This window comes from Artibeus jamaicensis, unplaced genomic scaffold (assembly GCF_021234435.1).
Source record: "Artibeus jamaicensis isolate MK-2021 breed Jamaican fruit bat unplaced genomic scaffold, CSHL_Jam_final contig_391, whole genome shotgun sequence".
NCBI lineage: Eukaryota > Metazoa > Chordata > Mammalia > Chiroptera > Phyllostomidae > Artibeus > Artibeus jamaicensis.
In genome coordinates this window covers 23,488,774-23,515,601 of record NW_026521814.1, presented here as the reverse complement: position 1 = coordinate 23,515,601, position 26,828 = coordinate 23,488,774, and the positions used below count along the sequence as shown (strand labels likewise).

Below are 26,828 nucleotides of genomic sequence, written 5' to 3'. Positions count from 1 at the left end.
TTAACATAAGAGAAAAACACTTTCAAAGTTCTAAGAAAAAATGGTTTTCAACCTGGGACTCTGTATTCAACCAACTGATCAGGTGGGAGAAAATGAAAACTTTTCCAAACGTGGAAGGTCTTTACCTCCCACGCCTCAAGAAAATGTGCTTCACCAAAGCGAGGGAGTGACTGGAGAAAGAGGAAAAGTACGGGTTCTGTTACAGTAGAGGTGGAACGAAGCTGAAAGAGGATGAATGAAGATCTCAAGATGATTTCGGTGCATCAGGTGTACACAGCAATCAGTCCAGGCTGAAGCAGGTCAGAAGACCTGCTTTGTAAAAGTATTTATGTCTTCAAGACTCAAAAGAGTACCTAATGTGTCTGAAAGTACTAAGAAAACCTGCACAACTAGAATAGTCTGGGGTGAATTAGGTGAGAAAAAATAGAAAACTAAGCAAACAAAGGAAGAATTACTAACTCCAGAGGGAAAAAAAATGGTGACAAAGGAAGAAAGCCACCTACTACTACATAGCTTACCTGTCAATTTTATTTACTTGGTTAAAATGATGAATACCACCTGACCAGTTTTAAGATTTATCACATTGCGGAACTGGGAGAAAGGAAGGGTGGGTGTGTATATGTGTGATCTGTGTACTGTAGCTTCACCTTCGGGAGATCAGAGCCAACAGGTAGCACCTCAAGTCTGAAAAACCCAGAATTAGCAACATATAAATGTTTTTCAGAGATAAGGAACTAATGTGGGTAATGGAAGCAGGAGAGCAGTTTAATGTTGAAAAAGTTTTTCCTTGAAAAGTGTTGTCTTAACTACTTGACTCTAAATCACAAGCATATAATACTGATAATACAAACCAGAACTATACAAGAACAATGTAACTTTAAGAAAAGCAAGTAGTTTGAAAGTATGGCTTTTAATTCCATTTTAGGGCTAGGGAAAATACTTTTCCTCCCAGCTGAGTTCTGAAAGATAACCTCACCTCTGCAGGGAGGCAACGCACTCTGTGCCATGAGAGGCTAAACATACCTGTTTGCTTGTCGGTGTGAGTTTCTCTTCGGGAGACTTTGTGCTGAATGTCAATAAACTCTGAAAAAAGAGATCGATTAATGCTGCAAGAGATAAACTGCACAGCACAAACCTAAGTAAGATGTTAAAGTTAGGAAATGAGGTCAGCTTTTTGTTTTGCTCTATAAACATCTACTGAACGAGCCTCAAAGGTGAGGGTGATTAAAGCAGTGCTCAGACACACACACACCAGTGCTGCTGCTGCTGGCATGGAACATGTCAGTTTCTTCTGAGAAGTGACCCTTCAATAAAACTACTGCAGCTTCCATGGGCTATTACTCTCAAATATCGAAGCAATTGACAGTTACACATACGATACAAAGTGACGGCCTTATTTGAAGAAAGATGGTTACCTGTGATTTTGTTAGGAAGTAAAATTGTGATCTGTTCAGCCACTGGTAAGCTTCTGAGGTGAATGATTCAGGGACATCTCGAGGAACAAACACTCCCCACTGGACTTCCTCTCTACAGATATTCTTTTGAATATACAAAGGCCTTGGCTCACTAGGTTTAAATACAAACACTACAGGGAAAAACAAATAGACAATAACATTTTGCATGCAAAGGTTAGTTCTAACTTCATATTAGCAAACCACACTAATCCTGGGATTTACCCCACTGAGTAAATAAACCAGGTCATGATTATTTTAAGCTTTAATTCAACAAGTACCTATTGGGCACCTACTACGTGCCAAGCAGGTTAGGAGCAAGGGCTATTAAGATAAAAAGAGAAAGAAATCCTAGCTCTAGAGACCAAAGCATAATGCAGAAGACAGGGCACCAAAATATCAAAACAATATTTTGTCTTATGTACTAGAGCAGAAATATGCAGCAAGCGCTTCTAGAACACAGGAGGAACGATTAAAGCTTTACAGAGAAATGTGGGATACTTCAAAGAGGTGAAATCTTTTGGATTTTGATGGTTAAGTAGGAACTGGCATGTTGAAAAATGAGGAATGTGCTGAAACTCCTAGGACTGAGCATGAATGCTTAAGTAACAAAGTGCTGGATTAAGAACTCAAGAAAGGGCAGTGCCTCAGGCAAAATGGCTTTAAACACCTGATGTGAAGGTAAGTTTGACTCAAATTATAGAACATGTTAAAAAAGAAAATTCAGGTAACAGATTTCTTATGATCCAAATATGATCTGTACTTACAGTCTGAACCCACTGAAGACTTGGAGACTGCAGCAACATTCTCTGAATTGGGATCAGGTTCCATGACGCGAATATTTAATTTTGCACTCCACTCCACTGGGGAAGAAAGAAACAGTGATTGACTTCTGAGAGATTTACCAAAAGCTTTTCAAAGCTTGTTATTTAAAGTACGTAATCTTAATCTTCATTGGAACAATCAATTCTATTGTCTTTAGGAAAAGGGACTTTACACTTCCAAATGCACATGCGGACAGACCGGAATTGTCTATGGAAGGCTGCAGTAAAAAAAAAAAAAGAGGGCAGGAAACAGAACAATGTACTCCTTCTACACACTACAAAATGGTTATCATTCCATGCAACTACTGTCAGGTGCTTTTCTGCTACTAAACATGGGCAACATGTTGGCAATGGACACCGTAAAGAATATAAAGAAATGTCATCGCACACATTCATTACTAAGCAACCACTACGCCTTCCAAACACGTATTCGAATGAGTAAAATGACACTAAGTCCACGTCTGTTAGGAGGGTTGTGGTGGGCTGTGTTTAAATTTAAAGTGGTCAGGGATACTGCAGGTTGATGTGCATTACAAATTAGCAGACACAATCCTCAAACTGTTAGGAGGATGGAGAATATGGAGGACAACAGAAAGTCATACACACTGAAGACATTGGAAAAAGGTGAGAATCAATTCTATTTACTGACCTAAGGCCATTTACAAATAATGTACAGGTCCAAATTTTAGTGGTATACCATTAAAAAAATTATATATTCTCTGGGTAGAGACATGAAGATATAATCCAAAAGTCCTAAAATGCCTAACTTTAATTCCATCTTGCTTTGCCAAGTCGCTTTATGGTAAAAAATACCTTACATGCACAACTGAGCAGATTCCAACAGCAAAGAATTCCATTTTCAGTAGCACCAAGAAGGTACTTTGAACAAGTCAGTCTCCCAAAGCAAAGGTGCCTAGGTGGAAAAACCACAGGGGAGTTAATGAGCCAGTTCTATCAGACTTCCTGCACAGTACTGACTTCATGCAAACTAGAGTTTTAGATACGCACATATGTTTTTGTTCACAGTTATCTTGCAGAAAAAGGGACTAAGGAGTACAAAAGAAAAAGGCTTATTTAGATATACTGTTTCTTTGGAAAAACAGGTTTGATGACCAGTTCTTTTCTCTAATAAGCTGTGTGGTGTAATAGTTAAGACATACAGAAAGGGTATGCAAAATGTACAGTGATTTAAAAAAACCCTTTTTATGCACATTCACCTAAAGAGGACAGTTTACAGTATGAATTCTGAAGGAAGTTTTACGAAGTAAATTCAGAATCAGACATGCTGGGAATCAGGAACAATTATGTTAGCCGTCTCCCTGCTGCCCTCAATTGCTGTTGCATGAAGTGCAATGGAAGCTACTGCTGAGATAAGCACTGTTTGGATCCAGGGAGGCTTCTGTTGTCATGCAGCACAACCATGAAAAGTATTAGTACAAAGAAAAGGAATCTGTAGGCCAGCAATTAAATGTCAATCCTGATTTCAGAAATGGAAACATCACTGCACATGGTTCATATGCAAAAAATTTTTAGTTTTCCGCTCTGGTTAGCTGCTGGCCTGACTGATCCAAGGCTAATTTTAGAGAAAGCATAAATTATTACTAAAGTTTATGTAAAAAAACTTGTTTAAATTTTAAAAAGTTGTATTTCATATTTCCAAATTATTGACCTACCTTATATTCCCGGCTCGTTGACAAAACGTACATTTAAGTTCCCATGTCTCTGAATCCCATATTGTAACAATTTCCTCAAAACTAACGGCCAGTAAAGAGCCATCTTCAGAGAAACAACAGTTAGTTGCTTGGTATTTGTGATAACTACCCACAAAGTCACAGGTCCAGCCAGTAGCTTTTCCTGTGGAAATGCAGACCATAGAGTTCAGAAATGGTATAAATGCTAGATAACATTTTAGGGAAGTTATAAGCAATAAGGAGAGAGAAATAAACACAACAGAAAGCCTGTTCCCCAAAACTGTAGTTAGAAGTGCTATAAATCATTGAACGATTTGAAAGTTATGCCCCTTTCCTGGAGACCTTGAGCTCCCTCTAGTGGAATAGTGAAAAACTAAATGCAAAAGCCCCTTTTATTGTATCCTCACAAACTGGACTAGAATCATTAGCACGTGATTAATCATGCAATTAATAAAACAAAAGTATACATTTAGAGAAAAGGTATGTAACAAAATAGTAACTTGCATCTTTTAAAATTAGGCAGTATCCTACAGACTTAAGCAAGGTAGAAAATGCCCTCCCAGGATGAGTATAAATTCATGGGAGATAAATATATCACTTCTTAAAATTAGGTGCTCCTTAGGCAGACTGTATTTAACTTACTGTATATATCAGAATCATCTGTTAATATCCATACTTTGAAGTGACCATCTTTACTAGCTGTAACCAAGGTGGGGTTTTCAGATTTTTCTGCATTGCAGAAACACAGAGCTGTGATGTGGTCTTCATGTGGCATGTTAACCTTTGTATTAAGAACAAACCTAGCAGGAAGGAAACCACCAATTTACTCTCATACCAGACCATGATTTACTGTCATATGACAATTTCTTGCATATTGTACCTTTTACAACAGCATTTTTAAAAACAGACAACAGATACATTATCACTTAGAATGACAAACAGTTGAGTGCTCTCTCTTAACAGCTACGTGTAGACCACAGTCCTAACATATTATCTGTGTAACTTACACAACAGAGATGATTATGTATAATGTCAACTTAATGGTACAAAATAAGTATACAATAGGGGCCATCAAAAAATAATACTTAAAATCCTACTGTACTGAACTCTACAGGGAAACTGTATAGAACACAGGTGCCCCACTAGCTACTTTTGAAAATAAGCAAAGCATAGAATGACTATAAAAGACCCTACTTGTGGCAAGAAAATACAGAAAGCAAACTACCTAATCAAACTTTCCTGGTCAATATTTAATGTTTTTAATGACCCAAACTACCTTTCAAAGCTTGTTTCCAGACATGGCTGTAAACTATGCTAGCACTGTGAACATCAGGGCAAAATAATGTGTTTTTTAAAAGTTCAGGTTACAAGAGTGGTGACTAGAGACAGTTACTTCATCCCTCTGGGCCTGTTTCCTCACCTGTGAAAACATGGACAACAGGCTTATCTTACAGTGTTCTTGTGAAGATTACTAGGACAGTGGCTACAAAAGGCCAAAGCCTAGTTCTTGGCACACAGCGAGGACTTGATAAATAGCTATGACAGCCGTGGCATGAGAAACCGGTGGGCTCCTGATCTGATCAAAACACACATACCACACTACACCGTTCTTGTCTATTCTCGTCTACCACTGCCACTTCTCTAAAGAAGGTGGCATAATTTTTTTGGGGGGGGAGTATAATATTAAGAACTAAGACATTGAGATTCTAATCCTAGACTTGCCTGGAGTTAGGTATTATGTCCTTGGGGGTCTCACTTTCCCTTGTTTCCTCATTTATGCAATATGATGACATTGTAACTTGGACATCTGTGCTTTCTCGGAGCCAAAAGCTTGAAGGATTTGGAATACCCCCTTTGTTTAATCTCAATCTAAAACTTTTCACAATAAAATATCTAAAGATTAAGATCTCAAACCATGAACAGAAAGGAAAATATTTTCTGTTTTAAAATGCTATGGCCATATAAGTAGCATTACCCTTGTGTTTTCTTATTGTATGTCCACAGTTTCATTTGTAATTCAAGCTCAGTTTTCTTTTCTTGACGTTGTTCCACTGTTGCAAGCCAGTTACCATGGCAGCCAAATGCAGCCTTTGTAAGCTCAATTTGGATCAGACCATAATCATTGATATATTCTTGCTGCACAATATCTAACTGATGGGTTAAAAAAAATCCAAAATGTTTATTAATGTAAATACATAAATGTTAAAGCATTCAAGAAATGGTAATTAACCACCTGATATACAACTTCTAGAATCTATAGTAACTGACTTTTAATAAAGGGAGAAACAAACCAATAGTTATAGTCATCGAATTTGTCACCACTGAACTGGCACTACACAGTTCAGTGACAATTCTTCAATGTCAGCAAATATTAGTGATGAGCATGACTCATTTATATGATACAACAGAATCTTTAGCTTATAATAATACTTTTTACTTGTTTCTAAGAACAGATAGCTTTATATAAAATCTCAACGCTAGATTTTATATTACTAGAAACATGAGCAAAAATTAAATCGTAATTGTTAAGAAGCAAAAAAAAGTAACAATGTAAGTAGGCAGGCATTTTATTTAGGCTTGTTTCTTTTATTCCATCTCGTTGCCTATTTTACTAAACGTGTTAAATGCCTACCATTTCCAAGCACTGCAGTAGAAATGTGCAAAAATAAAGTAAGTTTCCGTTCTCCGAGGGTTTTAAAAGTGGGGGAAAGACTGAGAGCAAGTGTTACAGCTTCTATGATAGGAACCTGTGAAGGGTACTGAGGGGGCAAAGGAAAAAAGTGCGAAGCCAGGGTTGCATTTATCAGGATTAAAGGAAGCTATCCTCTTTAATTACACTGAAAATGTTATCTTTGATTAGAAGTTTTGGCCACAGCGATCAGGCAGGAAAAGGAAATAAAAGGCATCCAAATAGGAAAGGAGGAAACAAAACTGTCATTGTTTGCAGATGACATGATAGTGTACATGGAAAATCCTATAGACTCTACCCAAAAACTGCTCAAACTAATTAATGAATTTGGCAAAACAGCAGGATACAAAGTCAATATCCAGAAATCAAAGGCATTTTTGTATACAAACAATGAATCAGCAGAAGCAGAAATCAAGGAAAAAATCCCATTCGATATAGCAAAAAGAAAAATAAAATATCTGGGAATAAACCTAACCAAAGAGGTAAAAGACCTATATGCAGAAAACTACACAGCACTGAAGAAAGAAATCAGGGAAGACACAAACAAATGGAAACATATACCTTGTTCATGGATTGGAAGAATTAACATCATCAAAATGTCCATACTACCCAAAGCAATAAATATACAGATTCAATGCAATACCTATTAAAGTATCAATAGCGTATTTCACAGACATAGAACAAACACTTCAAAAATTTATATGGAATCATAAATGAGCCCGAATAGCAGCTGCTCTTTTGAGAAAGAAGAACAAAGTAGGAGGGATCACAATACCTGATATCAAACTGTATTACAAAGCCACTGTAATCAAAACAGCCTGGTACTGGCATAAAAACAGGCACATAGACCAATGGAACAGAACAGAGCCCAGAAATCAACCCAACCCTCTACAGTCAATTAATATTCGACAAAGGGGGCAGTAACATAAAATGGAGTAAAGATAGCCTCTTCAGCAAATGGTGTTGGGAGAACTGGACAGCTACGTGCAAAAAAATGAAACTTGAGCACCAACTTACACCATACACCAAAATAAATTCAAGGTGGATAAAAAACTTAAATATAAGCCGTGACACCATTAAAGTCCTAGAGGAGAACATTGGCAAGAAAATCTCAGATATTCCATGCAGCAACATTTTTACGGATATGTCCCCTAGAGCAAGGAATATAAAGGAAAGAATAAACAAATGGGATCTCATCAAAATAAAAAGCTTCTGCATGGCTAAAGGAAACAGTATTAAATTAAAAAGACAACCAACTGTATGGGAAAACATATTTGCCAATGATACCTCAGACAAAGGTTTAATCTCCAAAATATACGAAGAACTTACACGACTCCACTCTAGGAAGACATCGAACCCAATTAAAAAATGGGAAAAGGACTTGAACAGACACTTCTCTAAAGAGGATATACAGAATATCCAGAGACACATGAAGAGATGCTCAATATCGTTAGCTATCAGAGAGATGCAAATTAAAACCACAATGAGATACCACTTTACACCAGTCAGGATGGCTATAATAGACAAAGCAACAAACAACAAATGTTGGAGAGGGTGTGGGGAAAAGGGGACCTTAGTTCACTGTTGGTGGGATTGTAGACTGGTACAACCATTATGGAAAACAGTATGGAATTTTCTCAGAAAAATAAAAATTGACCTGCCTTTTGACCCAGCAATTCCACTGCTAGGATTATACCCCAAGAATCCTAAAACATCAATTTCAAAGAACCTATGCACCACAATGTTCATAGCAGCACAATTTACAATAGCCAAGAGTTGGAAGCAACCTAGGTGCCCATCAGTAAACGAATGGATCAAAAAATTGTGGTACATATACACAATGGAATTCTATGCAGCAGAGAGAAAGAAGGAGCTACTACCTTTTGCAACAACATGGATGGAACTGGAAAGCATTATGCTGAGTGACATAGGCCAGGCATTGAAGGACAAATACCATATGATCTCACCTTTGACAGGAAGCTAAAGAATAAAACAAACAAGCAAACAGAATAAAAACAAAGACACTGAAATAGAGAACAAGTGGGCAGCGACCAGAGGGGAGAGGGAAGGGAACTTAAGGGGAAAAAGGGGGAGGGATTTTGAGGAACAAGTATGAAAGACACAGAGATGAGGACTGGGCGGGGGGAAATGGGAGGGAGGGGGGAGACCAGGCGGGGGGTGGGGTGGGATGGGAGAAATAGATTAAAAAAAATGTACTTGAAAAGTAACTAAATAAAATTTAATATTAAAAAAAATGTTATCTTTGGTATGCACATATGACACTTTCCACCACAAAGCAGAGGCATATTTGTATCACCAAGCTACATACTCTCATTTCCTGCCTTTGTGACTCAAAGGCACAGATATGTGTGACGGTTAATTAGAGTGTAGTCTAAAACAAAATAAAACAGACAGAGGCTGCACGAGATTATCAACGGGCTCACATGTAGATTCCACTGGCAGCCGTGATGGAGAAAACAGTGGACTGGACTGACTGTGCTGAAGTAAACACAGGCACAGGACATGTGTTAGCAGCTACTAAGTAAGTTACAGGCCTTGGTGGTGCTGTAAAGGATTTTCATTGGTTTTAAAGATAGTCAATAGATCAAAATCTTACATTATATAACTGCTTATCACTCTGGAGAGAATAAAACTGCAAGTGGCCAGGCTTTCCATTCAAAACTAAAGCTTTAGTTCTTGGATCAATCATCAAACCAGTCAAGACACTGCTATCTGCAAAAAGTGACAAACAACAGTTGAAACCAGACAAATAATCACTTTTAAAATGTGCACAATCCCAAACCCACTGCGTTCAATACCTTTCACTAGGCCTTGAATTACTGCTGATGCCTCAAGGTTTCGGTGAATGACAATTATCTCTGTGGGGAAAAAAAAGTATTTAGAAAATAGTTAGAAAAAATTAATTTATATTATTCTGCAATATATCAGAATACAAAAACAACTGAGTATGTTCAATTTAGTTAGAGTGTTACTAAAAAAAAAAAAAAATCAAGAATATATTTGGTGGGGAGTTTCCGTCAGAGACTCTCAGTTTTCTCAGTTGTGCTTTTGGATACCTTTTAAGTATTAATCCAGAAACTTAAATATCCTGGAAGAGACTGATAATTTACTTTGAAATGAGTCACTGCACTAATGGATTGCTCACAGTTATGTTCTGTTTTGAAGGGAAAGGAGGCAATAAGCTAGGGGATCTACATCCAGGCTGGACAGTTAACAGGACGAGCAAAGGTTCTGGAGGAATACAAGACGGCCTCCGTTCCTCTCAGAATCCACTGAACTCCCACACTGATACAATGGCTATTTCAAAGGAGAATCTCAGTGTTCCTTTGGAAATGCCACTGTATCTATGAAAGCACAAACCCCTACTTCAAAACCCTTCCCTTACTTCTCCACATCATTCCACATGAAAAGGTTCTGAAATATAAGTGGCATGACAATACTCAAATATACTTAAGCCCTACACTTTCATAACAGTTCTGAGAATACTACATTCTGGGGGCATCCTGGGGCAGAAAGGAGCGATACTAAGGAGAGGAACAGAAGAAAAAATGCTTATTAAATCTGATGCTCCTTTGAGTTTGAGGTCTTGTATTTGCCGTTTCTTACAGATGCTAAGTAACTGAGGCATTGCACCAACTGTATTTCCTCCCAGTAACAAGTCACTCACTGTTATCGGAGTGAGAGGTACAGAATAAATCACCGGCCGGGGAGACCGAGATGTGTTCGATAGTGGCTCCTAAACGGGGAAGGAACTCCTTGTTCTTCTCGGCTGCGTCGCGCCACTCCACGAGCACGGACTCTCGGCCACCGCTCAGCAGGCTGGTGCCTTCCCATCCCCAGAAATGAAAGGAGTGTTTCAGGAGGAAAAAAAAAAAAATAGAAAAAGTAATCGGCATTTAAAATTTTCTAACCCTGTTAGAGAAATAAACTATTTTTTAAAAATATGCAAAGAAGTGTGTTAATATCTTTTAATCCCCTCCAAACAAAGATTTAAAGATCACTTTATTCAGGGATTTTCTTTTCCAATAATAGCTGATTAGTTTGCTGGTAATCAACTCTTCCTCCGATAACAAGAAAAACCCAAGGAAACAAACATCTTCTAGGCCCAGAGGGCTTTGCTGCTGAGTTTTTCCAAATATTTAAGGAAGAAATAAACCAACTTTCACTCTTCCAAGTAACAAAAGGGGAACACTTCCCAATTTGTTTCCTAAGACCAGCATAATCCCACAGCAAAACAAGTACATCATAAAAAAATTCCAAGCCCATTTCATGTCATGACTGATGAAAATTCCCCAACAGTACCATTAGCAAGCTGAATCCAACTATATAATGTGAGGAATGTGAGACTGTAATATTTGATGGGACTTTAGTATTTTCATTAAGGATACATGTCGTTTTAAGGGATAAAATACTGAAAACTTCCCCCCAGTGGTTGGGAACACTATTAGCACTTCAGTCAACATTATCTGAGGTCCTAAGAAAGGCTTAAGGATTAGAAAAAAGCAACAATTACTGAAATGTTCACACACAGCATGACTGGGTTCAAAGCATAGTTGAGACGATTTATATTGTTCCTATTTGCCTTAACTTATAAAGGTTTTCAAAACAGCCATAATTTATAGTTCTTTTTATAGAGAGAGCTATTTTTTCTTCTTCTATTAATTTATACCTATAGAAGGTCAATACTGACATCTTACTGACAGCTATGTACTATATGCAACCACTACTTCTCATTTATAAATACTCACACTTAAATTATAAACGCAAGAATTCAACTGTCTAACAGCCAAGATTATCTGCAGTAGCTCCTATACAAAAGCCTTGGCTTAGGGTAGAAGCATTTTGTATTCCTTCTTTTCCTTTAAGTGCCAAATAATCTGTTTATTTCCTCTTCTCTAACGCCACCTGAAAAGGCCAGTCCTGAATGTCTCAGGGCTAAGGCTGCCACAGAAGGCTGTGCCTGCCAACTGGTGTGAGAGGAGACGGAGAAGGGTAACACATGCAGGCCACACACACACTCGGATGTACTTCTGGAGCGGTGGCAGGAGGGCGGGGAAGGTAAGGTCTTTAATTGTAGAGTTAATATCCTTTCCATTCTCTTTTTATTCTAAGTTCTCACACATCACAACTGTACTCCTGATGTACTACTCTAGGCGTTAGGTTGGGTCCTGCCTCCATAGTGGTCACTGCTCCCCAAAGCAAAAGTACAGATAGGCTAAAGATACCTCCCTACTTCCTGGAGCTCCAGAGTTAAACCCAAGTAACCCTGTAAGAATCTAGGACATGTGATTAAGACTTGTCCTGGCATTCTCTAGAAGACTTGCAGAAAGAAAAATCACTTTCTCCAGATACACAATCTACTACAGCATCTAGCTCTCTTTTTATTCTCTTTATTTTTGTTGCTCTATTACAGTTCTTTTTAGAGGACCAGTAAAAAAAATGCTGATCTAACTTTTACCACATAGGTGTAAGGATGCTGAAAGTAACCAAAGGCACAGTGCACTTCTCCAAACTTCTGTTGAATTTCATACTATTTTTAAGGAGGTATTTGTAGTGCTCTCATGCAGGTTAAATGGAACAAAGGTCTGAATTAATTCAAAATAGTGAATGTGGATGAGGCAATTTAAACAGTTTAAACAAGCCTTTGGATTAGACCTACATCCAAATCCAACTACCAGGCACGTGACCTTAGGCAAGTTAGTTCTCAGTTACAAACTTTTCTTTCACCTGTGAAATGAGGATGATGATAACCTGTTTCATAGGGTCACAGATGAGACTTTACCACAGCTGTACACTTTGCTACTCTGAAGGGCTTTGAAAGTTGAAGTATATGGTACTGTGCCGAGCAATTTCCAAAACATAGGGTGACATACAAAATTTACAAGTCATTTGGCCCATGCAATTCTAGATATTTCAAATTATAAGTAAGCTAAGATACTTAATTCACATGCTTCAAAAATTCATTTTAATTATTAAACTTATACTTACCTGTCACTGAAAAAGCCAGATCCATAACCATATCATGGTGCCAATGCAGACATGTGTATGTGTATTTCTTATCATCATCAAAATTTCTCCTGTTGGAGAAAACCAGTATTTTTAATTTCATCAAAGGCTTAAGTCAGAAAAATAATGGCATGCCAAGTATAATGAACATACAAGGGGAGTTCCTCCTACTCGAAACTGGGATTATCTTCTGGAGGACAGACCCCTTGTAGTACAGGGTCCCTCTGCTAGGTGGGTGTTCTAGGAACCCGTCTTTGCCAGCTGGTGTTGTGACAGGCTGCATTTGGTTTAGTGAATTTTTTTTTTTAAAGACATTTTCAATTCATTTGCCCATTTCATGAAGACTGATTTGTGAGCGTACCTGCCCATGCCACAGAGTGTTCAGCAGTTTTTAACCTTTTAAAAATGGCATCACCTCTGTGCCCACCCTCCCAATTCACCTAATCTCACCTTGAGCAACTTTTTTTTTTACCCCCTGGATGAAAAAGTTCTACAAGGGAAACATTTTGCTGATGTGGAAGAGGTAGAACAGAAAACAGCAGGAGCACTAAGGGGCATCAAAACCGACAAGTTCAAAAACTGTTTTTGAACAGTGGAAAAAATCTCAATAGGTGTATTTCATCAAATGGTGAGTTCTTTGAAGGTGACTTAAGTTTAAACATTTTAAGCATACATAAATCTTTGTAAATAAATTCCAGTTTTTTGGGTCTGCCCTCATATATGCCCCAAATAATAAATTGTAATAGCAAGCTTATGGGTCTTAATGTACAAAGAGTACGTTTTCTATTTCTAACTGAAATCACTTTCTATTGGGTTGGCCAAAAAGTCCATTTATTTTTTTTTTCTGTAAAATAAAGACATTTAAATTTTTACTGATAACTGTATGGATTTGGGTATTATGGATTTGGGTATTTTGAGTATGTTGGCTATCTCCTGTGTAGTATAATGCTGATTATTCCCAATTAACGTTTTGATTTGATCGCTTTCTATTTCAACTGGTCTATCTGACCGTGGAGTACTGTCCAATGAGAAATCTCCAGCATGAAACTTCACAAACCACTTTTGACACATTTGATCAATCACAGCACCTTCTCCATACACTGCATAAATCTTTTTTTTTTGCATTGCAATTGCATTTTTACCTTTCTTAAAATAATAAAGCATTATATGCCATTATATGCCAAAAATGTTGCATAGTTTCTTCCATCTTCAAGATAGCGACACAAAAACTCACCCATTCTCGGTTTTTTTAATGTACGTTGATATGACAGCTGTCACAATACAATCTAACTAAATCGTTTCAAATGAAGTTAAAGACAACTAAGTGCTACTATAGCCATCTCACTGAAAAAACCAAATGAACTTTTTGGCCAAACTGATACAAACAACAGGCCACCTTTGTGTCCTGTTACGTAGATATTCCTTATTGTCCCTCTTTCCTTTTTACTTAAATGCTGACAAGAAGAGTTCGCTTCAATAAAACGACTATAGGCAAAATAGAAATTTTCACTGCCCCTAAAACAGTAAGCCTATTCAATGAAGACACTGTGATACGAGACAGGGAGGATGCCAGTAAAGCCTAATCTCTATCGTAAGCAGTGGCTTTTCAGTGCTACCCTTCATCCTGGACCCAGAGACAGCTCTCTGTTCTGCAGCACTAATATAACCCAGTACAGAAATCACCACCATGCTCCTCCTGAGTTAACTGACCAAAGGCGAATCTTGCCGTCCTTGTGACCAGTTGCTATGCAATCTTCCTTTGGGTGACATGCTACACATGTAAAATTGTTCTTCGCGTGTTTCCTATTTCTTGATGATGACAAGGTAAATCTAAAAGAAAATTAAATTTTCTTGATTATTAAAGACTTGGTAAGTGGTGATGCAGTTAAGTAAAAGGAATTTCTCACCCTTAATGAAAACGAGGGACCCCTCAGAATTCACTGAATATAAATGCATCATTTTAAAAACTGTGGTCAATAGTTTTGTAAAAATTAATATATAATGTATACTTCATGTGACTGACACTGTACCATTATAACTTGTTTACAGAGGCCACTGATGTTGATGAAGATGGTTTTTTTAGTGGCTTTTTGCCTGGACAAAGTTTGTTCAGCATCTTGAAGTTTTAGCACCTGATATGCACAGGCCTAAGAAATTATACCCAAGGTAAGTGGCTAGTATGTCTAAAGAGGATCCTCATTATCCTGCAAAGAAAACCAAATGCTAATACTGACATGGTAACGGGGAAAAGGGTACAGTGTCATCTGAAGGGTGACCACTAGTACTTAGTGCTAGTCTGTTACAGTATGCTGTCTCCTTCATCTTTACAACTCTTTTAAGATATTATCCTCATTTAAAATACGTTAATTTGAGGTACAGTGAAATTCATACGGATAATTCTGACTTGCTTTAAACCCAGGTGTCCCAAAGCTTCCATTCATTTCTGTATCTGTAATATGGCAGTGAGGATTATCTCCAGACGCCTTTTCAAACCAAATCCAATTCTGACACAAATGTGCACACCAGAGTCTTGGTGTAGAAAGATTTTTGGCTAGAAAAGCTCCCAAGGTTTTTGAGACTAAAGATCTCTCAACTCCATCCACTGTGGGTTAAAAACTGGAATCTAAAAAACAATATAAATGAACAAATGAAACAAAGACAAACTTATACGGAGAAGCAAACTGATGGTTGCCGGGTGGGTGGGTGGGGGGTCACATGTCTGGGCGAAGAACTGACCGGATCAGAAGTACCCACTGGCGGTTATGAAACAGGGTGAAATACAGCACAGGGACTAGTCGATGACACTGCAGTTAACTACCTGCGGTGTCAGGTGGGTACCAGACTCTGTAAGTTATATCAATGTCTAACCACTTTGCTGAACACCTGAAACTAATATATGTCAACTGTAATTGAAAATAAAAATTTAAAAAGTGGCAAACAAGCAACATTTGTCTTATGGGCCATGTGGTAGATCAAATAAAAAATGTATGTCAAAGCCTACCATAACCTATAAAGTTAAACACAAAATAGTGTTGTAATTAATAGTTCTGTTTACTAAATATTACTAGGTATCAGGCCCCAAAACCAAACCAAAAACCAAACCAAACCCCCCACAAAAGCCAACCAACCAAATACCTCCCCAGAACCCCCACACCCCTCAAAATAAAAGTACCTCTATATCTTATGATTTCAGTGATTTGTAAATATAAAACTTGTAATAGCTTTAGATTATAGGTGTGAGAATGATATAAAGAAGCTCGCAAGTAAATAAAGCTTTCAAAAAGGAATCCTTACCTTGAGGTTTTTTTCTTTTTGAAAAAATACACAGACAAGTAAAAGTCCCGCACTGCAGCTACATATTCTCCCTGGTAGTTCAAAATAGATAACATCCACAACAGTCAGACCTTTTTAAGAAGAAATATTCCTGCCACAAAAGTTAGTATAGTAAAAATAGTATTTTGCAGATTAAGAGTTATGTTAATATAAAACAGTATATTATAGTTTAGCTATGGATAGAATAATCCTACTTTAAAGATAATCACAGAAAATTGAAAGAACAACTTAGGTCCTAAATCCTAAAGCCACGCTATCTAGCTTCAGATGTAAACGTACCATGATTTCACTTATATGTGAAATCTAATGGACAAAACATAGAAACAGACTCATAGATACAGAGAACAGACTGACAGCTCTCAGAGGGGATGGGGTTGGGAGTTGAATGAAAAAGGTGAAGGGATTAAGCAAAGAAAAAAAAACCCCTCAGAGACAAAGACAACAGTATGATGAGTGGGTGGGGGGCAGGCAGAGGAAAGAAGGGATAAATGGTGAAGGCAGGAGACTTGACTTGGGGTGGTGAATGCACAATATACAGATGATTTATTCAAGACCTGATGCCTGAAACCTATATACTTTCATTAACCAATGTCATCTCAGTAAATTCAATAAAAATTAAAACAGATTTAATTTTTTCCCATTAAGGCATAATTTACAAACAATAAAATGCAACTTTTCACATATGCCTATATCCATGAAACCATCATTACAATCAAGATTCAGAACAGTTCCTTCACTTCTGGAATGTCCCCTGTTCCTCTTTCCAGTTTCTGCTCAGTGCCCTGACCCTTGCCAGCAACCAGTCATTTCTACAACCATTTACTTCTCTACCTGTTCTAGAAAGCCACACAAACGGAATGGTACGATCAATGTTTTGTCTGAGCTCTTTAACTCAACATCACTTTTCTGAGATTCACCTACACCCGCAGGTGTATCATTAGTTCCTTTTTATTATGAAGCAGCATTCCGATGAATGAACATATTGTATATATTCTCTTCTCGATGAACATTTGCTTATTTCCATTTTCGGGCTATTAATACTAATCATTGTTCCACATGTCACTTTGTGGTCCTGTTGTCATTCCTCTACCAAGGGGTGGGACTACTGGGTCACTATAAAGGTGTCTGTTTAACTTCGCTCTGTATCTTGTCAACACTCAGTACTGTCATTCTGTTAATTTTAGCTATTCTAGTGAATGTGAAATGGTGTCTGTGATTTTAACTTGCGCTTTATAATGTTAGAGTCTTCTCTACTCTAAAAAATCAACTCTTTTCAGAACAAAGCCAAAATGTTATAAAACTTAAGACTAAAAGAACATGCCACTGCAATAACATCACTAGGGCCTTTTGCTGGTACTTGATTTTAATAAAGGGATTATTAACAGGTGATGGCTAAATAAGTTGTAGTATGAACACCACACAGTCATTATGTCTGGTGAACATTTAAGCACCATTCATGCTATAATGTTAAGTAAAAAAAAGGATAGATACTAATTCCATTTGGGTAAAGTTCTATGTATGTTTAGGCAAAAGTTCAGAAAAAGACTTGTCATATATTATCACTGGTGAGATTTAATTTCCATATATTTGCCTGTAATTTCCAAATTTTCCCCAATGGGTATATTATTGTCAGGGAGGTCGTATTTTCTAAAGACACACAGTCTAAAATGAAAGGTTCAAGTGGCTTTTATGTGGGACACAGTAAGAAATCAATGCAAATGCCAAAAACACTGATTGTATTTTGGACAATTAGAGAGTTCAGAAGAGCAGGAAAACAGACTATACAGAATTAGAATAGTCTTAAAAATCGTTACCATGAACACAAGCTAAAGCAAAGAAACAGACCTCTCAGTTACTAACAAAAATACTGTAACTCAAGGCAATATTAAATCTTTGTAACAAAAAATGTTCAGGAGGAAGACTGTAGGAAAGAGATTTTATGTACAAAAACCAAAACCAATAAAAGGCATTTTACCTCGTTTCCAAAGGCAGTGCACTTGGGTGACTGGTTTATGTAATCCAAAACAAGGGAGCACTCCTCAGCTTCTACTTCCTGGCTTGTTGATTTGGGCAGTTTCACTGAAACCAGCTGAAATGCATCTAGCCAAAGGAAGCTATATTAATGTCAAGTTCTCTGGACAAGGTGAAGATGTGCATTCAGTCACATGAAACTGTTAACCAGTACTCTAGAATCCATATGATGCCAAGATGATAATTCTACGCCACCTTGAACAAAATGTACCCCAAAGATAGGCTCTTCCTTTGAATAAACAAATTTTAAATGAAAGTCTAGTTCCACAACTCATACGCATACATGCTCCATATATGTAGAAACAGAATAGAAAATAATTTGTTTTACTGGTACATTCTATGTTCCAAAGTACTAAGCTGAACTCTAAAATGGAGATGGAATGTGGTATGATTGGTGAACTTAACAGCCAAAAGCAATACACCATTTGAGTTTTTAGCAATGCTATGGGCTTGTCACACATTTGTCAAATAAACCTCCTTTTCTGTAGTGTTGGCATGCTTCTTCTCTTTACATCCCCTTTAAAAAAATTTCTCCCTGCTGGGCAACAGCTGTATCCTCTTATACTTTATAATGCATGTAAAATTTGGCAACACACTGATCTACCACCTTCCTGTTTCCCAGCCTTATTCTATGCTCTGAACTCTGGTTCTTCTAGCCTTCTCAAACTTGACAGGCCCAAACCTTGAACTCTTGATTTTACCTTTCTAAAATTCGCCTTCCCTTACAGTGCCCACTGCAGGGAATAGCACTACCATATACCTAGTTGCTTAAACTAAATCCTTGAATCATCTTTGACTTCTCTCTCATATCCCACATTAAACCCTGTTTGGCTGGATCTTTAAAAGATATCCCAAATACAATCGTATCTCACCACCTCGGCCACTATCGCCTAACCTAAAGCCATGATCATGTTTCATATTTTAAGTGTTTGAAGAAATGACAGTTGTCCCTACTTCTATTTTTGTCCTCCTTTAGTATTCTCAATGCAGAAAACACTGACTTTATTACCACTAAGTCAGAGGATGTCCTTCTGCTCAAAACCCTTCAAAGGCTTTTTACCTACTCAGAGTAAAAGCCAGTCCTTCCAATGGCCTACGAGGCTCTGTATTACCTCTTCTCCCTTGGCTCACTTCAATCCAGCCTCCCTGCTATTCCTCAAACATGCCAGGAATACCCTTCCAATTGAGAAATCATGGGCGGAGTATAAAGAGTGGCTACCAAACAGGAGCGATAGGCAGAACCACCTGGGGAGATACTAAATCTCAGACCTAGTGGATTAATTAGCTGTCAGTCAGGGAACTAGGAATCTGAATTTTAATAAGTATGAGGATAGACATTAAGAATCCATGTATTTATATAAAAAACAGAACCTAAATATTGAAGAGCATTATCTTTCAAGTAGCCATTTGGGAAGGCAACTTAATTATTTATAATACTGCCATTTCTAGAACATTTTTTTGGAATATCCTTTAGAGATGGTTTTATAGCTACATAAGAAAAACTGAACTGTTTATTTGTTCCTTAATGTGAAATTTTGATAAAGTATATGACATATAACTATTTGTGAATTTGTTCTAGCCACCCCCCACCCCCCAAAACACCCCAAACGAGCCAGCCGCCCCCCCACGATACATACAGAATCATGGAAAGGGTTCTCTTAGCTAATGACCTGTGAGCCAACCTAGCTGCCGGCCCAGCAACCATCTCAAAGCTGCTTTGAATTCTGAACACAGCATTATTCCATGAAGGACAACACGGCGTGCAGCGGCATTCTGGGATATGGTAAACTATAAAATGTAAAGAGCCACTCAATGCTATACAAAACAAAACAAATTAATTACACTATACCTGGTTTTTCTTTTTTTATTATAACAAAGACAGAATCCTCAGCATGGGCATGAGTGAAGAAGGCATGAAGTTTATGTCCAACTATGAAAGTCTGAAAGATGAAAAGCACCAAACTGTTAATTGTCCTCATCTACCTACCTCCTTTCCCCAAAACATAAGTTCCATGAAGGGTGGGATTTTTATCCTTTTTGCTCACTGGTGTACCCCCAGTTATCAGAAGGGTACCTGGCACGTGGAAGATACTCAGTATGTATTTGTTAAGTTAAATAACCTTTTAAGTTAACACATATAGATCCAGCTGTTTCTTTTTAATGGTTGTACAGTATCTTATTGACTAAATATCAAATTTTAACTGCTATCAAAGTTATAAACAATGCTTTACAAATTACATCTGTATGACATTATTTCATCAAGAAATCCTTAAAAGTGGGACTGTTGGAGCAAGGATGTTCATGTGCAGTTTTATTCTCATTGATTGTGTTCAAAAGTATGTTTCTCTACACTTTACCTATCACTAAATACTTTTTCAATTTGCAATTGAAAAATGCTGGGTCATCTATTTTAATTTACATTTCTTTAGTTATTGATTAATAAGGTTAAGTATCTTTTCGTATTTATTGGTAAAGTTTCTTCTAGTTTTATTGCTAGATTTTTGTTAGAAGTTTAAAATCTTTAAATTTGTCTTTTATGGTGTGTGAATTTCATAACTTGTTTAGGATTGCTCTAAGGATTAGGCTGTGTAGAAGGGAGTAATATATCTGTCATTTAAAAAATTATGTGGGCATATCTGTCACTAAAATATGTTGCCATTCCTTTTTATATACTAAAAATGGAAGATTAACCCACGTACCTTTATCAAAATGCCATCAATATAGTCCCACAGTTTAATTGTGCCATCAAAGGAACAAGAATACAGCTAAAAGGGTAAAAAGAGTACAAAATTGATTAAACAACAGAACTTATTAAGATATCAAATGAATTAAGTGCTAATACAGAAGGCATTTTGTTCATTAATTCATTATTCACCTTAGTGAGATTGAGTCATTTATATAATTTTTGCAAAATTTATATTGTTTATGACAATCTTATCACAGCTCCTTGGAGAAAGCAGATCCACTGATTTAGAGTTTTAATTAAAGTCCTGGCCTGGTAGCTTGGCTGGTGAGGGCATCATCCCAATGTGCCAAGGTTGAGGATTCAATCCCTGGTCAGGGCATATAACCAATGTTTCTCTCTCTCTCTTTTCTTTCTTTTCTCTAAAGATCGGTAAATTAAAAAAAAATTAAAGGTTAAAGTGAGGGGGGAAAAGCCAACCCTCTGTCCTCAAGAGGGAGATGGAAGGTATTGATATGAAAAGCACTAAGAGTTTGTTGCTATTTTCCTTTTTTATGAGCAGAACGGCTTTTACCTTACATGGGAATTAAAAGAGTGCTTTTCAAAAAATCTGAAAATGTCTGGTTCTGTCTTTTTAAAGGTTCCAACCCATCAAGGACCAATACTTTTGTAAAATACAGTAGAAGTTATTATGTACTTGGATGCTCTGAAGTTTGGGGACACTCAATTTCTCTCCTCGTCCTGCTGTAGACCCGTTACCAGCCACCTGTGGCACTGGTCTGTGGGCACTACATTTTTTTGTTACTGGTATTATAAAAAGACTTTGCTTATGTTTATAAAGAATTTTAACTTTTTTTAAAAATGAAAGTGGCAATTAAGGTTTCTACCAATGAGGACATGAAATTATAGAAATAAAAAACAAAAAAAAAATGTTATCTATTCAAGTAAATGATTTATATTGAGTTAAAAACATATCACAATTAGTATGTATAACCTGAGAATCATAAACATGGAAGACTAAAATATAATAAGGCAAATACATAATCACCATCAAAACACATACTTTGACACCAAAGTCCACAAAATCCCTGGCACCTACCATCTTACCTCAAACAAGCCCGTTGTTAAAGCTGTCTTTCTCTAATTTTATTAAAGTTTCAGTTCCATGAAATAGATCTTTCATGCAATGTGTGTATAGTTTTTCATTTTGCTATAAAGCTTAGTTATACAGACTTCACAAATTCCAATTTTAATGAAAGGGTTATTTCTGCTTCAAAAACAAACAAACATTCAAATACTATATATAACCATAAACTGTTTTCTCAAACTCTCAGAGGACACAAAGGATAAAATGTGCTTGAACCCTGCAGAAAAGCTACTTAACTGATCTTCAAAATTCAAGAGTAGCTCATTTAGTTTTGGGAAGAAAAGATCAATGTGAATTTATGTTCTCCTTCCCTTGTGATAATGCAGTGAATGACAAAGCAAATACATTTTTAAATCAACCAATAACTTTCAAGTTGGCTGTGACTAATCTAGAAAAGTAGAACTTGATCAAAACTAGAGCAAGGGTAAAGTTATTTGTGAGAAAACTCTTTAGTAGCTTTGCTGGAAGTTATGAACAGAATTAAAATGACCATTTCTTATTCTTGAATTCTGAGAAGAGCTGATTTATGGAGGGAACGGGAGATCCAAGCATATCCTAAAATTAACTGGTTGATCCATGGACTGAAGAAGCCCTTCTTTTGGTCCAGATGTTGGCCTTAAGGTTAGGTAACATCTGCATTAACACTAAGAAGCCTCCTCTTTAAAGGAGCAGATCTACAAAATCAGTATCTTCTGGTCAACATTTTTTAAAAAATGTGTTCCAGAAATAAGAGTTCAGATGTCACATAAATTTGAGGAAGGATAAACACTATATGCCCTTTTTAGAAATTCACAATGTATACACAGGAACAGAAGACCTACAATAAAAAAATTCACTTATGTGTCAAATCTAGAATTTCAGAAACTCATACAGCCAGAAACCCCTGCAGTCAAGTAACAGCTATTATCATTCTGTGTAACAACTGATTCACAGAATACACCATAGACAATGTAGTGGTGGGCTGTGACCCTAGTTTAATAATTCCATGATTCTGTTTAATAATTAAAAAGAAGTGAAAAATATGCTAATTCAGAAAATCAACATAGTTCTTTCCCTTATCATTACCTGGAAGGCTTCCCAGTCAAATTCAATTCAAATTTTTCTGGCAACAAGAAAGCCAATATTAAACTATGCAATTATAAATCGTTTAACACCTGTAGATGGTTGTTGGGGTTGAGTTGGATTCCTGTCACCAGATTTCTATGCCCTTGCAGGATGTGTACACATTCTTCTGTAGTTGTACTGTAAACTTTAACAAAGTCTCCAGAGACACAGAAGATATACCTGGAAATAAGAGAAAAGTAAGTCTCACATACTTTACAGATAGTAAAATCTTACTGTCCATGAAAAATACAACATGCAACAAAGGTTTCTTTCAAAACAATAGTTTAAAAACTGTACATTTAAATGTGTGTGCTGTTTAAGTTTATGGGGACACCTAAGGCTGATTAGTTCACTAACTCGGAAAAGTATATTAATGAGGACAGTTTTACCTATCACGAGTTCCATGGGCAGAGGCTCTATGGAACCACCCAGTAAAAACAAGTGACTTAACCGAGCCGTCTGCTCACTAATGGGGGCAGACACTGTGCCATGCATTCACTTACTATCAGTGCTTACTTTTTAGTGGTCCTGCTAACAGCAGCATAGTCCCTTGTCCCCCAAGTTTCCACTGTTCACTGGGGACACCAGCTTACAAACACTAAGTCAAAAGTTCTCTCTAGTCAGTGAGATCTACTGTACAGCAAAGTACAAGACATCAGGACAGTTCTTTTCTTGTTAAAATGCTAGTTTTGCTTTTGTCTTTCTCGATGTGTGGCTTTCTTCCACGTAACAGAGGCTACTTAATTATTAAGAGTAATAAAGTTGTGATAATACTTATGACTATTTTCCTGATATAACCATAGGACAATGCTCAGAAATGAAAATCTTCTAGTATCTATCAAATAAAAAAATGTTTGCTTTGTGCCAAATTACATTTAACACTGTGCATGTCAGACAGTGTTTTTCCATACGCTGTAGAAGGTACAGAACCCTTAGACTGGATCTTTCCTCTGTGATCCCAAAGTATCCTGTGCATGACTTGATTCTGGCATTTTCACATTGTGTTGAAATGACCTGTTTACATATCTATCTCCCTTACCTGCTTATAGGATCTTACAAGCCAGAGGTATTACTTTAATTCCCAATGTCCAATCCAGTTTGTTGAACAGAACTTGCCTGCACCTCAAAGGTTTTTTGTGAATTAACTGGATAAAATGAACCAATAAAAAATTATTATAAAATAATGAGTCAATATTCTGATGTTGAATGGTGTAACTACTATTTCTCAGTTCTATGACACTTGACTTTTCACATGTTCATCTCTCTGAAATCAGGATGCATCTTGTAAGCGCTGCAGTCAGGAGTCAGTCATGACATGGTTGTGTGCAACTGTTAAATAAGATCAGGAAAATAAGAACGCCAAAACATCTGGAGTACTTGGTCTCCCCACTGGCTAGAGCCTCCTCTCCATTTCCCTGAGTACCTTAGTTCAGAGTCTTAGCATCTCCAGCCTGGACTTCTCTTAAGGACTTCCTACAGTCTCCAGGTGTGGCCCTTCGATTCATCTTTCTTACTTGTATGAGACCAATTTCGCAAATCTGACCACATCACTTACTCACTGCCTTCAGGACGTGATCCAGACTTGTAAGGCCTTTGGTGGTTTGATCCTGGTCTGACTGGATCTACTTTTTCATTTAACAGTTTACAGTTTGTCAGGTGGTTCAGGACTCCAAACACCTTCTCCCCTCCCAAGACATACTCCATTAGTATCAACGAATAGGTCCTTTAGACAGCGCTTCCTGGAGAGGATAGTGGAGACTACCAAGAAAACTAGCTGTAATTGGTTCTGATATGATTCCCCAAAGGAAAGGAATTTTCTCTCTGCGATCCTCACTAGAGAATAATGGCTTTAACTATGTGAATACAAGCCCCCAAACGAAACTCTCCATGCCTTAGAATATTCTGCTATGTACCTACAACAATACTCTTTCCTTCTGACTATTCCTTTAAGATTCAGCCCAGGGATCTCACTTCAATCCTTCCATTGTCTTCTCATTCCAGATCAGCACCAGTCCCAATGTGATTCTACTGAATGGCAGGATTAGCTCTGTTGCAATATTCACCATTGGCATTATGAAAGACTTCGCTTAATGCATATTCCCGAGGAGAGGAATTATGTGCTTACTTATTATAAATAGTAACAAGTATGGTAAGGTACAAAAAGTGCATTTTTAAGAAGTCAAACACAAATGGATTTGAACGACAGCTTTACCATGTATTGGCTGAATGACATTGGAGAATTAATCTCTCTAAACCTCACTAGTACCCACTGTATAATTCAAATAACACTTTTTTGCAGTGTTATGAGGATTAAGTGAAACAATGCATGCAAATGCAAGCTTAGCCCACAGAGCAAACATTCAATAAATGCTTCTGTAAAATAAGGATAATATCCTAAACCTTGCAGACAGAAATGTGTAAAACACCCATCACAAATGCCTATCACACAGGACTCAATCATGTTTGATAATCAAGCAGAGAAGTAAGAAGTTAGGGATGTTCTTAAGCAGGAATCTGGATTTAAATGAAGCCCTGAAGGATGTGTGATTTAAGGGCTGGGAAAGAAAAAGAACAGCAATGTTAGGTAAAGCAGGAAAATACCATGGAACCGGCAAGCGCGAGAGAACACATACCTATGAGTTGAGCTAACTGGCCCTAAAAGCCAGATAGAAAAGCTATAATTAAGGCAACAGAAGACTGGTAACAGAGTTCTGAGCTAAGCCTAAAAATAAGGGTTAGGTTAATGTTATCACAGCAACTTTAGAAAAATTATTACAGCAGCAGTATCCAGAATGATCTTCAAGGTAGAACTATTTTGAGTAAGGAACACAGCTTTGTGATAATTTAGAAATTAAAAACGCAATTTTTAGATTAAGAAACTTGCAAAAGTCACAAAATGGAAAAACGGGTTTTGAACCCAGGGCTTATGTATGGTTTTATTCCGAAGACTTTAATACCACATTTTACGCAAAGCTCCAGAAGGTTGCCAAAATGTCTTTTTGGGGTGGAAGAGTGGGTGGTTGGGGAAGTGTGGAGAAAGAGAACTCATTAATAGCTCTGTAATTCAGAGTCACGGTTCGGTCGCCCCTTTCAGTGCTTGTACCATTTCTAACCGCCCAACGCGGAGCTGATTATGACTTGTGGGTCCGCCCCCCTGGGCCCCTCAACCCACTTGCGCAGGTAAAACGTCGGGGAGGAGGGAATCGCGTTCCTGCCTGTGTTGACACGGGACTAAAGGGTTTCTCACTCCTTTCTGCACGCAGTCACCAGCTCCGGTCCGCGAGCCCTGGGTCCCCCGCACGCGCACCCCTTCATTGAGACCAGATTTACCTAGACACCTGCCAGTTCTTACCCCGCCCCTCGGCCCTCGCTCACACCCCTCCGCCCGCACACAAAGCGCAGAGGCTCCGTACTTCGAATCCGCAGAGAACACGGCTCTTCTGAAATTCAACTCGCTGCCGCCACAACGAACCACGCGGACACTCTCCTCCTCCACCATCTTCACGCAGACGCAGGAACTCGCGATGATAGCCCCGCCCCGGATTTCCTTTACGGGACCCGGTGTTGGGATGGGGTCACGTGCGCTACGCTGAGCTCCTCTAGGTCGGCGTCTCTGTGGTGGAAGCCAGCGCTTGTGCTGCCATCTTTTGTTTGGGCAACCTCAGGTTGGAAATCAAGTAAAAGCGACACATAGGGACAATGAATATATATTGGTACCTCTAAACTCTTATTTAGAACAGATGAATTTCCCTCCCGCCTCGACAATCTGATTCTTAAGGCTTTTTCCGCTGGAAGAGAAAGGTGGGCAATAGCGAATCACGTGACTTCCAGTTCCACGTCTCCCCACG

The 26,828-nt window shown here is 37.8% G+C and overlaps 1 protein-coding gene and 1 long non-coding RNA gene across 2 annotated transcripts in view; one reads left to right on the top strand and one right to left on the bottom strand.

Annotated features, from left to right (window-relative positions):
- WDR75 (WD repeat domain 75) overlaps positions 1–26,511 on the bottom strand; it is a 29,476-nt gene extending 2,965 nt beyond the window's left edge. Inside the window, exons 1-18 of the mRNA XM_037162931.2 lie at positions 26,394–26,511; positions 23,031–23,160; positions 20,746–20,811; positions 19,896–19,986; positions 17,991–18,115; positions 15,977–16,047; positions 14,393–14,512; positions 12,665–12,753; positions 10,344–10,502; positions 9,475–9,534; positions 9,273–9,388; positions 5,942–6,117; positions 4,609–4,766; positions 3,949–4,129; positions 3,094–3,188; positions 2,219–2,314; positions 1,416–1,585; positions 1,024–1,083 (exon numbers count right to left, since the gene is read on the bottom strand). Coding sequence (XP_037018826.2) covers positions 1,024–1,083; positions 1,416–1,585; positions 2,219–2,314; positions 3,094–3,188; positions 3,949–4,129; positions 4,609–4,766; positions 5,942–6,117; positions 9,273–9,388; positions 9,475–9,534; positions 10,344–10,502; positions 12,665–12,753; positions 14,393–14,512; positions 15,977–16,047; positions 17,991–18,115; positions 19,896–19,986; positions 20,746–20,811; positions 23,031–23,160; positions 26,394–26,479 — 2,049 coding nt within the window. The 5' untranslated portion in view covers positions 26,480–26,511. The remainder of the gene's footprint in view (positions 1–1,023; positions 1,084–1,415; positions 1,586–2,218; positions 2,315–3,093; positions 3,189–3,948; positions 4,130–4,608; positions 4,767–5,941; positions 6,118–9,272; positions 9,389–9,474; positions 9,535–10,343; positions 10,503–12,664; positions 12,754–14,392; positions 14,513–15,976; positions 16,048–17,990; positions 18,116–19,895; positions 19,987–20,745; positions 20,812–23,030; positions 23,161–26,393) is intronic.
- On the top strand, positions 2,311–19,880 carry LOC119062097 (uncharacterized). Its single transcript, XR_005084922.2, has 5 exons — positions 2,311–2,385; positions 11,590–11,734; positions 13,171–13,310; positions 14,732–14,848; positions 19,626–19,880. It is a non-coding gene; the product is annotated as an uncharacterized LOC119062097 (long non-coding RNA).
- Positions 26,512–26,828: the final 317 nt, after the last annotated feature.